This window comes from Gekko japonicus, unplaced genomic scaffold (genome assembly GCF_001447785.1).
Source record: "Gekko japonicus isolate JY-2015 unplaced genomic scaffold, Gekko_japonicus_V1.1 scaffold2627, whole genome shotgun sequence".
Lineage (NCBI taxonomy): Eukaryota > Metazoa > Chordata > Lepidosauria > Squamata > Gekkonidae > Gekko > Gekko japonicus.
In genome coordinates, this window is record NW_015167135.1 from 173,908 (window position 1) to 190,174 (window position 16,267).

At 49.4% G+C, this 16,267-nt stretch overlaps 1 protein-coding gene across 1 annotated transcript in view; it reads right to left on the bottom strand.

The window, feature by feature from the left end:
• PTCHD4 (patched domain containing 4) overlaps nucleotides 1-15,917 on the bottom strand; it is a gene marked incomplete at its 5' end in the record, with an annotated part of 70,081 nt that extends 54,164 nt beyond the window's left edge. Inside the window, one exon of the mRNA XM_015413053.1 lies at nucleotides 15,437-15,917. Within this exon, the coding sequence (XP_015268539.1) occupies nucleotides 15,437-15,917 (481 nt within the window). The remainder of the gene's footprint in view (nucleotides 1-15,436) is intronic.
• Nucleotides 15,918-16,267: the final 350 nt, after the last annotated feature.

Sequence of the window (16,267 nt, forward strand, 5' to 3'; positions counted from 1 at the left end):
TCTGGCTGACCAACCATCTGGGGGCAACTGCCAGATGTAGGATTGGAAAGAAAGTCTTAGAAATTTAAGTGAAAACACAATGGAAATGCAGCAGCAACCATCTTCTCTTTATGGGGGGGGGCAGTCTGTTGGTAGGGTTACCAACTCCAGCTTGGGAAATCCCTGGGGATTTGGGGGTAGAGCTTGGGGAGAGGAGGGACCTCAGCAGAGCTAGTTTGGTGTAGTGGTTAGGAGCACGGATTCTACTTTGGGAGAACCGGGTTTGACTCCCCACTCCTCCACATGCAGCTGCTGGTGTGACTTTGGGTCAGTCACAAGTTCTCTCAGAGCTCTCACAAGAAGTTCTCAAAGAGCTCTCTCAGTCCCACCTATCCCACAGGGTGTCTGTTGTGGGGAGGGGAAGGGAAAGGAGACTGTAAGCCTCTCTGAGACTCCAAGTGAAGGGCGGGGTATAAACCCAATCTCTTCTTCCATAATACCACAGAGACCATCATCCAGAGCAGCCATTTCCTCCCCCATGGGAACTGATCTCCATTGTCTGGAGATCATTCGTTAGGTTCAGGAGATCTCCGGATCCTGCTGTGAGGCTGGCGACCCTAACTGCGGCCCTTGAGCAACCACTAGGCTTGCCAAGTTGTTCTCACCAGCGGAGAGTGTTCCTTTAGTCCGGGAGCTGCTGAGGTATGCGCGCATGCGCGTGCAAAGCGCACGTGCACCGCCAGAACGTCACAGGAAGTGACGCACGACGTAGAGCACGTTGGGGTCGTGGCCCCAATCGTTGGAGTGAAAACCATAGAGTTTTCCCTCCAACAATTGGGGCCACACCCCCAACGTGCTCTACATGGTTGTGTCACTTCCTGTGATGCACCCACGCTTCGGGGGTGGGGTCCTCCCGGGGCCCGATTCCGCCGCGGCGGAAATCTGGCCTCCAAAGTGGGGGATTACCCGCCCCCTGCCCCCACTTGGCAGCCCTAGCAACCACGAGTCTGAGAGCACAATCCTAAACGGAGTGACCCCCTTCAAAGCCCATCAAAGTCAATCGGCATAGAAGGGTGTCACCCTGGTTAGGACAGTCCCCGCTATTGTATCACAAAGTCCCCGTTCAATATCGTGTACAAGATGGTTTGTGTGAGACGGAACGGCCTGCATCCCACAAAAGGTCGATCAGAGGTGCCAAAAGGCCCTTTCCTGCTCCGACGGGCCCCCTGCCGAAACTTCCCTTAGCAAAGGGATGTCCTAGGGTTGTCGGGTCCCTTCTGGCCACTGGTGGGGGATGGGGGGCAGGGTTGCCAGCTCCAGGCTGGGAAATTCCTGGAGATTTGGGGATGAAGCCTGAGGAGGACAGAGACCTCAGTGGGGTACAGTGCCACGGAGTCCACCCTCCAAAGCATCCCTTTTCGCCAGGGGAGCTGATCTCTGTGGTCTAGAGCTGAGCTGTCATTCCGGGGGATCCCCAGGCCCCACCTGGAGGCTGGCATCCGGAGGATAAGCAGCGCTCCCCCCCCCTTCTCTCCCCCTAGCCCGAATTCTGCACAGAACACTGAGGCCGCAGAAGCCCGGCTCTTTCATTCACTTGAAAGCCTTCGCCGCTCACCATTCATAATTGTCCTCGTAATACAGGGAGAGCAAGACATGACGCGGAGATTAATGGTAGCCGGTGGCTCCCCTGGCAACGGTCCAGGGCAGATCAGCAGAATGAAGTTGGAATCGTCCCGAAGTTCGCTGCCAGAACGGCATTATTGCAGCTGAAAGAGGAGGTGGGGGCAGAGAGTCAATGAGGGAGTTCTCCCCGCCCAGAGCACCAATAGCCAAACGTTGCCGAGCTCTGGGTCTGAGGGTTGCCAGGCGCCACCGGCCACTGGCTGGGGATGGGGGTAAGCAGGGCTATTTCTGGGCAGGAACGCACAGGAATGGAGTTCCGGCTGGCTCCCGAGTTGGCCACGCCGAGTAGGAACTCATTAGCATAATAGGCCACGCCCAACAGCAGAAACTCATTAGGATTGGCTACATTAGGGGTGTGTGGCCTAACATGCAAAGGAGTCCCTGCTACCAAAAAAGGCCCTGGGTTTGGACAACAAACAAGGTAAACAGAATAAGAAGCAAAAGGTGGGTGTGGCTGGATGACCACACTTCTGGTAACATGGGGGTGCGGCCTAATGTGCTAATGAGCTGTGCCGTCAGGGGTGTGGCCCAATATGCTAATGAGTTCCTGCTGTTGGGTGTGGCCTATCATGCTAATGAGTTCCTGCTGGGCTTTTTCTACAAAAAGAGCCCTGGGGGTAAGGTTGCCAGGTCCAGGTTGGGAACATAAGAACATAAGAGACGCCAATGTTGGATCAGGCCAAAGGCCCATCCAGTCCAACACTCTGTATCACACAGTGGCCAGAAATACCAGTGCCATCAGGAGGTCCACCAGTGGGGCCAGGACATTAGAAGCCCTCCCACTGTTGACCCCCCCAAGCACCAAGATGACAGAGCATCACTTGCCCCAGAGTCCCTATCTATACCTTGTGGCTAATAGCCACTGATGGACCTCTGCTCCATATGCTTATCTAATTCCCTTTTGAAGCCGTCCATGCTTGTAGCCACCACCACTTCCTGTGGCAGTGAATTCCAAGTGTTAATCACTCTTTGGGTGAAGAAGGACGTCCTGGGGGGGGGATCTCCAGCCACCACCTGGAAGTTGGCAACCCTAGTCCTCCCTCCACAAACCCTGCCCTCCCTAGGTGCCACCTCCGAAATCTCTGAGAGTGTCCCGACCCCAGAGGTGGCAGCTGTTGGGACATGCAAGGTGTGTACTGCAGTATTATCAGGAAGATCTGAAGGTCACCCTACAGGGGGACAGCTGAAGGACTGGTAGTGAGTGCCGCTAGACGAGGGACTGCCCTCAATTCCCAATTATGTCCTTGCTGTCTCCTGATTAGCTCTTCTGGAGACTTCCTGCTCCTGCAGAGCTTCCTTGTTGTTGTTATTCCTCCTTCAGCAGTTCGGCTAGACAGTTAAGGTTCTTTCTTTTCTATGCTCTAACCAGGGCTATTTTTGGGCAGGAACGCACAGGAACGGAGTTCCGGCTGGCTCCCAAGTTGGCCACGCCCAGCAGGAACTCATTAGCATAATAGGCCACACCCAACAGCAGAAACTCATTAGGATTGGCTACAGTAGGGGTGTGTGGCCTAACATGCAAAGGAGTTCCTGCTACAAAAAAAGCCCTGGGTTTTGACAACAAACAAGGTAAACAGAATAAGAAGCAAAAGGTGGGTGTGGCTGGATGACCACACTTCTGGTAACATGGCGGTGCGGCCTAATGTGCTAACGAGTTGTGCTGTCAGAGGTGTGGCCTAATATGCTAATGAGTTTCTGCTGTTGGGTGTGGCCTATTATGCTAATGAGTTCCTGCTGGGTGTGGCCAGCACAGTCTGGTTCTGTATCGGGCAGCCAGAGTCCTTGCGTGGCCTTGCATCCTGTGGGGGTCTGGAATGGGAACGATGATCAGGCCTTTCCCCAGCGTCTCTCTGCAGCTCCCAGTCATCTTCTGCCCGTCAAAACTAGTCAGACTTAGTTAGGGAAGAAGGGATGGTGGATCCCAAAAAACAGCGTGAGACGAAAGTTCTTTTCTTTGTGGTGTGAAGTCCCTCAGCAGTGCTCTGTGGTGGGTGGAGCTGGGGAACGCCACTCCGTTTTCTCAGAGCAGCCAGTTGCTGACTTGGGATTGAGGAGGCCGCAGGCTCCCGTGGGTCCCTTGTGACTGAGGGGGACGCACGCAGGAGGAGGCGGAAATGGCGTGGTGAGACTGCCTCTCCCAGTATGCCCCTGGAAGAGCATTACGCTCCAGAAATAAGAACTTGCTGGTTGTCCCCAGCCCGAGAGAGTGTCTGGTGGAACGCTCTGCCGAAAGATGTTCATGCCCTGCGGAACCTGTTACCTTTCCACATGTGAGGCATGTGAGGCGGAGATGTTCCGTCGGGCTTTTGGCTCAGGACAGTGACGGGACTTATTCTGGCACTCTCATTCCTCATAGCCCCTCCCCCCAGGGAGGCCGGGGACTTAGGATTTTCTGCCATCTTAACTATGGTATATGTACTGTTTTTACCTATTGTTATTTATTGGACTGTTTTTAAGCGCCTTGCTGTGTGGTCATGCCGGCCACATGACCACGGAAACGTCTTCGGACAGCGCTGGCTCTTCGGCTTTGAAATGGAGAGGAGCACCACATCCCTAGAGTTGGCTTCGACTGGCTTTCGAGCAAGGGAAACCTTTACCTTTACTATGTGATTGCATAATACTGTTGTAAGCCGCCCTAAGCCCTGCTGGTAGGGAAGAGTGACCTAGTAAATCTAATTCAATAAATAAATAAACCTATGTATTTTTCTCTAAACAGTCAGTGCTCCGCTTCCTTTGCATCTTTAAACTCGGCCAACAGTGGCCCTACTGCATCTGAGCACTATCAGGCAGGAGGGGCTGTTTTAACTTTCCCCTCCCAGTGACGTATAAGACAGAAAGTGTGTTTCAGGAAGATGCACCATCCCGTGATGCAGGATCCAACAGGAACTCTTGCAATTTGTCCAGTCACACTCTGATTCTGTAGTTGATTTTTGTAAAAGCTGTCTTATCGTTTTTGGTCACAGTCTATTATTTATGAAAACTGGTGTGAAAAAACAGACTGTGGCATATAACAATACACACACACACACACATATAAATCTGAATGGGGGGGATTAGCACTGCTCTTCCCTACCACTGGGAGACTTCAGTACCTTTATCCCTTGGCAGCCAATGTGTGCCTACAGTTCAGACCTATTTGCATGCCTAGCAACCAATGTGTTACACTCAGGAAATGGCCAAAGAGTGGCGTGCTTAAGAGGCTTAGGAGCAAACAGAGGGTCAAAAATTAAGGTGGGTGTGCGCAGATATGAGTGGTAACTACTACAACAACTGTCTGGAAAAACAAGGTTGACAGAACTCAAGAAGCAGGGCCCAGGACGAAACAAGGGCAGAAGAAGCAGGGGCCAAAGGGGCGGGTGGGGGAGAGCAAAGCCAATTAGGAAGGAAAGGAGAACTTGGCAGTTGTCTATCGCACAGCTACAACCCACCTTTATGGTCACATTTCAATGCATCCACCTGGACTGAATCAAGACCTGGGTTTCCTGTCTCATTACCAATGCTGATTTCTCCATGCCTACTACCCCTCTGCTTATCACTCCTAATCCAATCAAGCTTCCTATTGTCATTCACCTGCTATTGTCATTTGCCTGCTAATGCCATTTGACATCTGAACTTTCCAATATTTAGGACAGGTGGACTCCCATTCTAGCTGTCTCTGAAGAAGTGAGCAGTGACTCACAAAAGTTCATCCCCTGCCACAAATTTTGTTAGTCTTTAAGGTGCTCCTGGACTCTTGCTCTTTTCTACTCCCACCATTTGGTAAGAAACGCACAAGTTTTACTATATAAGGGGATGTTTTTATTATTCAAAGAGAGAGTATACTCTTCTCAGTGTCTTACTGACAGGCTTTTCTAAGTGATTTATTAAGGCTACAATCCTAAAGACACTTTCTTGGGAGTAAGCCCCACTGAATAACATGGTACTTACTCCTGGGGAGACCTCCTTAATATCGCTCTATCATGTCCCTGCTCAGTTGCCTCTTTTCTAAATCAAAGAGATTGAGAGTCTTTAGCCTCTCCTCATAGGAAAAGTGCTCCAACTTCTTAATCACCTTCATTGCCATCTTCTGAACTTTTTCCAGCTCTGTGAAATCCTTTTTTGACATATGGTGGCCAGAACTTTACGCAGTACTCAAAAGTGAGGCCTCACCATAGATCTATAAAAGGTAAAGGTAAAGGTTCCCTTGCTCAAAAGCCAGTCGAGTCCGACTCTAGGGTTGGGGTGCTCATCTCCGTTTCAAAGCCAAAGAGCCAGCGCTGTCCGAAGACGTTTCCATGGTCTTGTGGCCGGCATGACTAAACACCAAGGCGCACGGAACGCTGTTACCTTCCCACTGAAGTGGTACCTATTTATCTACTTGCAATTTCTTGCTTTCGAATGGCTAGGTTGGCAGGAGCTGGAACTAGAGACGGGAGCTCACTCCGTCATGCGGCACACTCGGGTCTCGAACTGCTGAACTACTGACCTTCCACAGCCTGCAGTTCAGCGTCTTAACCACTTGAGCCACCGCAGCTATACAAGGCATTAAAATATTGCAGTTTTATTTTCAATCCCTTTTCTAGGAGCACCTTAGAGACCAACAGGGTTTTCGGGGTACGAACTTTCGAAAGCTTATTCCCCCAAAATCTTGTTGGGTTCTAGGGGGCTAACTGGACTCAAATCTAGCTGTTCTACTGCAGATGGACACAGCTGCCCTCTGAAACAATCCCTTTTCTAAAACTCTCCAGCATGGACTGTGCCTTTTCTACCACTGTGACACACAGCCAATATTTTCATCGCGTTGTCCACTAAAACATCAATATCTCTTTCCTTCTCATCTCAGCCAGTTCAAACCCCACCAGCATGTATGTAAAGTGGGAATATTTTTCTGGAGATCAAGAAGATGAAGAAGACGACGACGATGACAATGAAGAAGAAGAATAGGAGGAGGAGGAGGAGGAGGAAGAGACTGGATTTATACCCCACCCTTCACTTGGGAGTCTTGAAGTGGCTTACAATCTCCTTCCCTTCCTCTCTCCACAACAGACACCCTGTGAAACAGGTCGGGCTGAGAGAGCTCTGAGAGAACTGCTCTTGGGAGAACAGCTCTGAGAGAACTGTGGCTTGCCAAAGATTACCCAGCAGCTCTATTTGGAGGAGTGGGGAATCAACCCCAGTTCTCCCAGATTAGAGTCCGTGCTCCTAACCACTACACCAAACTGGCTGAACAAGCAGAGGCTGAACGCCCATCCGCCTGGGGCTTTTACATTTCCTGAGCAGAATACTGAAGAAGATGGAGAAGGTCCCTCCAAACACTATAACTCCACCCGGGACTGAAATTTTATATTGTGAGAGAATCTCTGAGCATCACCAGCACAAATTATTTAGAGCAGATCTCAAGGCGGTGGGTATATATCACCACGCCAGAGAAGATATTAAGCAACACATTTGCAAGTGGAAGGGTGATCGAAGACACTGTCAAGGAATGCTGCAGAACTGCTCGCATTTGGAATGATTCCTGGCTGGATCTGGCACTCTCCTATTAGGGATGATGTACACACACCTCGAGCTCATCCCTGCTGCAAAGCGTGCACCTTTCAATCTAAATGTGCTCGGGCTTAATGTGATGTGCGTCAGTGCATTTTAAATGCAAGGAGTGACAGTCTCCGTAAATTAAACCAAGCCCAACATAGCGCAAATCTGGGACAGGTCCTTAAATAATACAGATCAGCGACGAAACTGCACCTGCCTGGAGGGAAAAGCAAGGACAGAACCCCATAAATATCCTAGATAATAGGTGTGGGGAGAGAGATGTGTGTGCACAGCGAATTCCTCTTAGCTGCCAAACAGGATACAAGATAGCATTTTGAATATCGTAAAGACTAACGATAAAAGAAATTGGAGGCGTTTCATCTCGACGCTTTGTTAGTTACACAGGTCCTGTATTCAAAAGACTCCCTAAAAAAGAAAAACAGTCTTTTTTGACTATTGTATGTATGGTATGCCATGTACATGGGCCACGGTAGTCCAGTCTTGTTAGATCTCGGAAGCTAAGCAGGGTTGGCCCTAATTAGCATTTGGAAGGGAGACCACCAACAAATACCAAGATCAGTACACAGAGGCAGGGAATGTGTCTTGCCTTGAAAACCCTAAGGGGCTGCCATGTCATCTGCGACTTGAAGACACTTCACCACCACATATCACACACGTTTATGATGATACATAAGTATAACATCATCATCATCATCATCATCATCAACAACAACTATCTCACTTCAGGGAAGACTTCAGAATAGGATTGCCAGATCCCCCTAGGCAAGTGTCAGGGGAGGGGGGACTTACTGGGAGCAGCAGGGAGGCCCATTCGATGTATAAGGACATGTCTACATCACTTCCCGTGTGACCTGGAAGTGACATCGTCATGACCGGGATGTCAGGGCAACGCTCTGGTATTTTGGCAAAAACTCTATGGTAAATTTGGCTTCTACCATAGAGTTTTTGCCCAAATATTAGAGTGTTGTCCTGACTTCCTGGATATGATAATATCACTTCTGGATGATGTGGGCAGTGATGTAGGTATGTTGCTGCCCATTGGATGGATCTCCCTCTTTTTCAGAGTAAGTTCCCCCCTCTGGCCAGCTGATCAGCAGCGGGGAGGTGGGGCTTGGCAGCAGGGGACCCCCGCCTCTACTGGGTGGTCTGGTAACCCTCCTTTTATTTATTTATTTAGTTAGTTAGTTAGATTTACTAGGCTACCCTTCCCTACAAGTAGGGCTCAGGGTGGTTTAAATTAAAGCCAACATTAAAACTACATAAAAACAGATCAATAAATAAGACAATATACATTCCAGATGGGGGGGGGAATGAACTCCTCAGCCTTAGGGGAGAAGAAGACAGAAATTAGAAGTGGTAGCATAAGGATATTTACATATAAAGACCTGAGTTTCAAGAGATGAGATAGTGGGGTGGATTCTGCTCTTAACCTGCCACTCAACTGACCAAAATCCAGCCCCTGTTACCAGTGTTTCCTCTAAGCTGAGTTAGTGTGAGCTGGCTCACCCATTTTTGTCTTGGCTCAGGAAGGAGGGCTCCAGAGCAAACTAATTTAGGCAGCAGCCAAATCGCCGGCTCACAACTTTAATGCCAGGAGCTCACAAAGTAGAATTTTTGCTCACAAGACTCCACAGCTTAGAGGGAGCATTGCCTGTTACCCTGGTGGTCTGGGGGGAAAGCCGGCGACAGCCACTCAGAGCCCTTGGAACCTTGGGAGGGGGGAAGGGCAGAGGGGAAAAGAGCCCTTTAACGGCAGTTTGGCTCCCTTGAGACTTTAGAGTTTCCTTAGGCAGTCCAGTAAACTGAAATATTGGAAAAAGAAATTTCTGGTCTTTGGAGACTTTTTTGGCATTATACATCATGGTTGTTTACTTCTTTCCAAAGCACCTGGAGACTGGCAACCCCAGTACTAAAGGCAGACAAGTTTATAACCAGGTTTTTATCAAGGCAGCGAAAAGGGTACCTCAGGAACACCATCACACTTTACCTCAGAGATCCCTAGTTGTAAATGGTGCCAAGCACGCAATGTTCCCTCTAAGCTGTGGAGTCAATCAAAAATTCTAATTTGTGAGCTACTGGCGTTAAAGTTGTGAGCAAGCGCTTTGGCGACTGCATAAAAATAGTTCGCTCTGGAGCCATCCCTTCCTGAGCCGAGACAAAAATCTGTGAGCTGCAGGATTAAAACCTGTGTGCTAGCTCACACACTAACTCAGCTTAGAGGGAACACTGCTAGGAGGCCAAAAAATAAATATGTTTTTGGCCTCCATAATGTGCTTCTGTTATATTAGATGAAGTGTTCCAATTTGTTTCATTGTACATACGAGGCAATCAGCATGGAGTCATCGGAGCCAATCAGTGCCGCCCAGGTACAAGTTTTCAGAGCCAAAGTGGCGCCGGGGCTTCATTTACTGGCTTCTTTGTCTTCCTATTGCTAAATTATTATTTTGATTGTAAGCCTCCTCAAGTAGGAGGCAACATAAATATCTCCCAGACAGATAAATAATAAACCATGAAGAAGCTGATGAGCACGGATCCCCATAGAAGGCATCTCAAAATGTGGATTCCCCCCCCCTTCTTAAAGAAGAAGAAGAAGAAGAAGAGATTGGATTTATACCCCGCCCTTCACTACCCAAAGGTGTCTCAGAGCGGCTTACAAACTCCTTTCCCTTCCCCTCCCCACAACAGACACCCTGTGAGGTAGGCAGGGCCGAGAGAGCTCTTGACAGAAACTGCTCTTTTTTCAAGGACAGCTCTTATCAGAACTACGGCTTGCCCAAGGTAATCCAGCCAGGTGCAAGTGGAGGAGTGGGGAATCAAACCCGGTTCTCCCAGATTAGCGTCCGCGCACTTAACCACTACACCAAACTGGCTTAAACAGGGGAAGCCCATTACAAAGATTTATTTATGTATTTATTGGATTTATTAATCGCCTTATTCTAGCTTGCACCAGACTCTGGGCGATGTACAAGGCATAATACCATAAAATATACATAATGGCATAAAAATATACAAGAACATTAATATTCAATATAGAACATAATAAAAATTCCAATACAGAATAAAAGATCCAAGATGGCACTTTCCCTATAATATTATTTATCCCAAGTCCGGACGACCGGCTTCTTTTCTGAGAAGAAAGGGGGGAGGACAAAATAAGGATGCCAGCCCATGAGGTAACCGTTGTTGTCCTCAACCAAACACCTGGCGGAACGTCTCTGCCTTGCAGGCCCTGCGGAATTGCAGTTAGTCCTGCAGGACCCTGATGTCATTTGGCAGAGAGTTCCACCAGGTCGGGGCCAGCACTGCGAAGGCCCTGGCCGAGGACAGCCAGACATCCCCAGGGTCAGGGATCACCAGCATGTTGGTATTCAAAAAGCACGAGGCTCCCCTGGCAATAATAGGTTCCTGGCCAACACCTATGAATGGATCTTTCCTATAAAAGTCACTAGGGGTGGAAATGTCTCACGTTAGACACAAACCTCCATTTAAAAATGGACATGGGCGTAGGATAGCACTGTACAATAGGACAGCACTTTACAAAATGATTCACAAAATCATTTAGATAAATGATTAAGGAATGTGGAACGGCTGAAGGTACTATGTATAGCTTGCTGCAGGTAGGATCCTACTATGTAAACTTTGCATCGTTTAATATGTCATGCTAACATGGGGGTACCAGCCCCCTGGTCCAGGTGGGGTTCCCCTGCTTTTGTGGGTCTCTTTCCACTGCTAGCCAGTTGGCCAACACCTGCCAATGGCCCCCAACATTATGTCATGACGTCACCTGGAAGTGACGTCATTACGTTGCCAACGTTGGGGGTGATGCTCTAGTTTTTGGGCAAACTCTATGGTAAAATCGGACTCAAACCATAGAGGTCTGCCCAAAAACTAGAGTGTCACCCCCCAGATGTCGGCAATGCGATGACATCACTTCCGGGTGACGTCACCGCAGCGTGAAATCCCGGAATGGACCCAGGAGCCCCCCACTGGAAGCCAGGTAAGACCTGGCAACCCTATGTGAACATTGACACTTTGCTTCCGTTCTGTTCTTCAGATTTCTGGTTGGTCCTACAATCCTAATCTTATTACATTGCTTAGTGATCATCTAGGGTTGCCAGGTTGGGAAATCCTTGGAGATTTTTGGAGCAGAGCCTGGGGAGGGACAACAACAGGGTATAATGCCACAGGGTCCCCCTCCCAAAACAACCATTGTCTTAGGGGGACCGGTTCTCTATAGCCTGGAGATTGGTAAGAATTCTGGAAGATCTACAGCTTCCGATTGGAGGTCGACAACCCGATGAGTGTCCCATACGGTTGACTGTATCGACTAGGGTTGCTAAGTCGATCTTCGCCGGGAGCGGGGGGCTCCCGGCCGGCGTCTGGTGCGCGCCGCATGCACGTCACCCGGAAGTGACGTGACAACGCCAGGCACGCCGGGGGTGGGGCCACAACCATACAAGGGAAAACCAGGTGACACGCACGTCGAGGAGGAGTTCCCCCCGGGACCCGATCTGGCAGCGCCGGGGAACGGGCCTCTGGGGCGGGGGTTTCTGAGTGACAAAGGCGGACTAAATGACGTGAATAACTTAAACAAATAAATAAAACCCCAAGACGAACTGCAAAGGCAGCATTCATCGAGGATGGCTCTGGTGAGATCAAACGGGGGCCCAGTGCTTTCGGGGCAGCACCCGAAAGTCAAGGGCAACCAGACCACCGAGTTCAATTTCAGTTTGCATGAACTGGTGGTAGCCAGCCATTAGGTAGGTCTCCAAAACATAATTACAGGATAATCGCCTTGCAGTTGCAATGTAATGACAATGTAATTACTGTAAAGCTGAGAGCGAGAAGCAGAACACAGGCTCTAATTAAGATGAAGCAAGACCTCGGTTTCCGGCTAACTCCACCCCCCCCCCAATACCTCGCCATCTCTTCACGCTTCCTTTCTCCCTTAATCTTTCATTTTCATCTTCAGATTCTGATTGGAGGAATGGCAAGCTGCCGTTTCGTCTCGCACTCACTCTTCCGCCGGTCAGAATTCTCGCAGGCTTTATCCCTCCTCGGGCTGAGCCTGCTAAAGTCAGCCTCTGTTTTTCGGTATTGCTCCTTACTTCTATTCTATTAATGGAGTCCCTTCCCGGTGCCAAAGAGCACACTGCCAACACATGCCATCCTGCCCACCTGCTCCTGGCAGCCTGCTAGGGTTAATAACAATTGATTGGCACAGTAGTGAGATAATACGGAGAACAAGAAAAACTGTGAAAAAGTGACGCTTAATATATGTCTTTAAAGAATCATAGAAAAGTGAACAAAAATAATATACATAATCATAGAAAAATATATATTGACGGTGATCTCCGGAATGTCTTGCCGTTTCGAAGGAAGATCTACTTCTGAACAAAGATGTGGGACAAAAACTGTCTCTCAATAGTTCATATCCTCTGGTGACGTCTCACAATTATCAAAGAAGATTTTCAATAATCATAACAGCTGTAATGTATAGTAGAACCTGCCATGGGCTAAGATGATTGTAATGCTTAGCCCATAGCAGGTTCTACTATACATTACCCTCAAATGCCACTGTTGTCTCCAGGGGAAGTGGTCTTTGTCGGCTGGAGGTCCGTTGACATCTGGGAGGTCTCCAGGCCCCGCCTGGAGGTTGGCAACCCTAGCCGGCCACCTGCTCCCCATCTCCAAACAAAGCTAGGCCGGGTTCGCTTAAGAGAGCCCACCCATGTGATGATACAGCGCACGGCTTCTGTTTTAATTGGGATGATTAATTGGCCTAATTTAAAAAATAAAAAAGAGAGCGACCCGAACCGAATCAATTCCACTTTATTACAAAGAGCAACGGCCCGGTTGCCTTGGCAATTTAGTTGAAAAATCTGCCCATACCATTGCACCCCCACGGCAATTTCTCCAGCACATTTTTTAACTTCAGACGCTAATGGTGCAAGCCTACCAACACTTCCCTGGGAGGAAGCCCCGTTGAATGGACCCGAGTAGCAGTGCTGCCAACCTCCAGGTGGAGGCTGGAGATCTCCTGGGCGTAGGCTTGCCTCTCCATCATGACCCTGGTATTCCTTGGAGGTCTCCCGTACAAACACGAGCCAGGACCTGCGCTGTTTAGATTCTGAGATCTGACAAGATCAGGCAAGCCTAGGCTACCTGGGTCACGGCACTTGAAGGACCACCCCTCTCGAAATGAGCCTGTGCACCAATGCTCCCTCTAAGCCGTGGAGTATTGTGAGCAAAAATCCTACTTTGTGAGCTACGGGCATTAAAGCTGTGAGCGAGCGATTCGTCCACTGCAAAAATCAGTTTGCTCTGGAGCCATCCCTTCCAGAGCTAAGACAAAAAGGTGTGAGCCGGAGGCTAAAAAACTGCGAGCTAGCTCACACTCACTCAGCTTAGAGGGTACGCTGCTGTGCACCCCCTTAACTTGGACTCCCCCTCCCTGACAGGCTCATCCGACTAAAAGAAGATCTCATGCATTCTTAATACTGATGCCAGTTTTATGGAATAGCTGCCTGGAAACCGTTCAGAGCATTTCCTCCTTGCCGGCCGTTCGTAAGTTCCATCAGCCTTCTCTGTACTATAGAGCATTCGCAAATTGATTTTTACAGGTTCATCTACTGTGTATTGACAAACAGCATAGCTTTAAAACAACAACAACAACCTTGTATTTTATGGTACGTTCTTGATACTTTATTTCTTGTAAGACATACTAAGCCAGTGGAAGGGGTGAGTGATTTTATGAAATAAATAAAGAGATCCGTTCGCCTGGAGATAATGGCTAATTTGGAAGGGGGACTCCATGGCGTTATGCCGCAGTGAAGTCCCTCCCCTCCCCAAACCCCGCCCTCCTCTAGGCTCCACCCCCCAAATCTCCTGGTATTTCCTAACCCAGAGCTGGCAACCCTACTGAGTGGGATTCTGAGTAGACCTGGTTGGGATGATAGGTAAAGGTAAAGGTAAAGGTTTCCTTTGCTCGAAAGTCAGTTGAATATGACTCTAGGGGGCAGTGCTCATCTCCATTTCTAAGCCGAAGAGCCAGTGCTGTCCAAAGACTTTTCCGTGGTCATGTGGCAGGCATAACTAAATGCCAAGGTGCACGGAATGCTGTTACCTTCCCACCGAAGTGGTACCTATTTATCCACTTGCAATTTCTTGCCATCGAACTGCTCAGTTGGCAGGAACTGGGACCAGAGACAGGAGCTCACTCCATCATGCGGCACTCAGGTCTCAAACTGCCGAAGTACTGACCTTATGGTCTGCAGCTCAGATACAGTAATAATAAAGGGGACAATTTTATTTGCAGCCTTGTAAAATTATAATTCCTTGTCCTGGGTCTTCAGCCTTTCCAAGTCCGTGGGCACCTTTGGAATTCTGACACTGCGTGGTGGTGGAGCCAGCCATAAAATGGCTGCCACAGGAGGTGGAGCTGACCACAAAATGGCTGCCACAGGAGGTGGAACCGATCACAAAATGGCTGCCACAGGAGGTGGAGCCGATCACAAAATGGCTGCCACAGGAGGTGGAGCCAGCCACTGCAGTTTTCCTCTATTCTCACAGTGAAGATCCTTTTTTGATAATCGGCACAGCCAATTCAATCTCTTAAGGTCAATCAGAAGCCTTGCTGGGCAAAGGCTTCACTGGGTCCTGCCCACTTTCTAAAAACATTTGGCAGGCTCCAGGAAGGTACTGGCGGGCACCATGGTCCCTCCCCCCAGGCACCACGTTGGGGGACCCTGTCCTTTGTGAATCCTTTCTCTTCTACGTAACCAGAGCAAAATATATATATATATATCACAGAGGATGCTGGAGATCTTTTCTTTATGAGAAAGAGAACTCAGGGTAGCTCTCTTTGTTCTTGTCTACTAACCCCCCCAACCAAGTCTGCAAAGCAACCATTCATTTTCTCTGCTGAGCAACTAGTTTTCAATAACAATCTCTCCTTCGTTTTGTAGCTGGGATCGATACCAGCTCCCCCTCTCTCATATTGGCCGAGGCTCTGACACAATCGTTTCACCCTTTTCGTTTGGTTTGGGAATATATATATATATATATATCCCCTTGGCAAGAAGATGGATCCATTTAACAAGATTAAAAAGGAGGAGGAGGAGGAAGGTAAAGCAAAATGCCAAAAGTAAAACCCGGCCGTCACCTTTCGAGACCCGGACACCACTTACAATCCCATCGTTAAGCCTCTACTAATCCCGTCATTACGAAGATAAATAATTACCCATTGCGAAGAAAGGGATTCCCAGGAGCGTCGAGTTGTATTTCCCGTCGGTGATGAAAAAGATCCCTGCCGCGGTGACGCTGGAGATGCAGACGGTGAGCACGCCCAGGAGACCCAGGAAGGGCTTGCTGCGGAGGCAGTCCTTCATGGAACTGGAGAGGATGGCGGTCAACAGAATCAGCATGAGGCTGACCAAGATCTTGCCCCTGGCCAGGAAGCTGGTCTTGTGGAAGTCCCTCCACAGGCTAAAAGAGGCCAGCGCGTACAGCTGCAGGTCCTCGTACCTGAGCTGCAGCTTGTGCATCAAGTTGCAAAATTCGTTCTCCCATTTTTCGCCTATGAGGTCCTGGGCTGCCGAATGGTAGGTCTGGAGGTAGTACGTGATCTGGATGGCTCGGGCCGACTTCACCCGCTGGTCCTTGCTGTTGGGGACTTCCAGGACTCCGCCAAGCTGGTGGCCAATGAAACTGCTCCTCCCATCCTTGGGGGGAAAGAAAACCCATCCTGAATTATTTGCTTCCCGGGAGGTAGGGTGACACCCCTCCCACCTTTGAATGCATGCATAAGGAGGATGGGAGAAAGGTCTCCGAAAGCTGGACAGTTGAGAAGGCCGCCTCCGTGCCCATATGTCAACTCTGGGGGGCAGGGGGAGGGAACCCTGTCACAGAGTGGACCCCTGCATGCGGGGATGGGGAGGGAGTTTGGAATTTGCTCTGGGTTCTGCCCCTTCCCTTCCGTGAAGTTCTGCGTGCCTGAGGGTCCCATTCCTCCAAACATCCCTTTCGTGCAGTGATCCCCAGTGTGTTGGCTGTGGGCCCCATTGTGCCCATC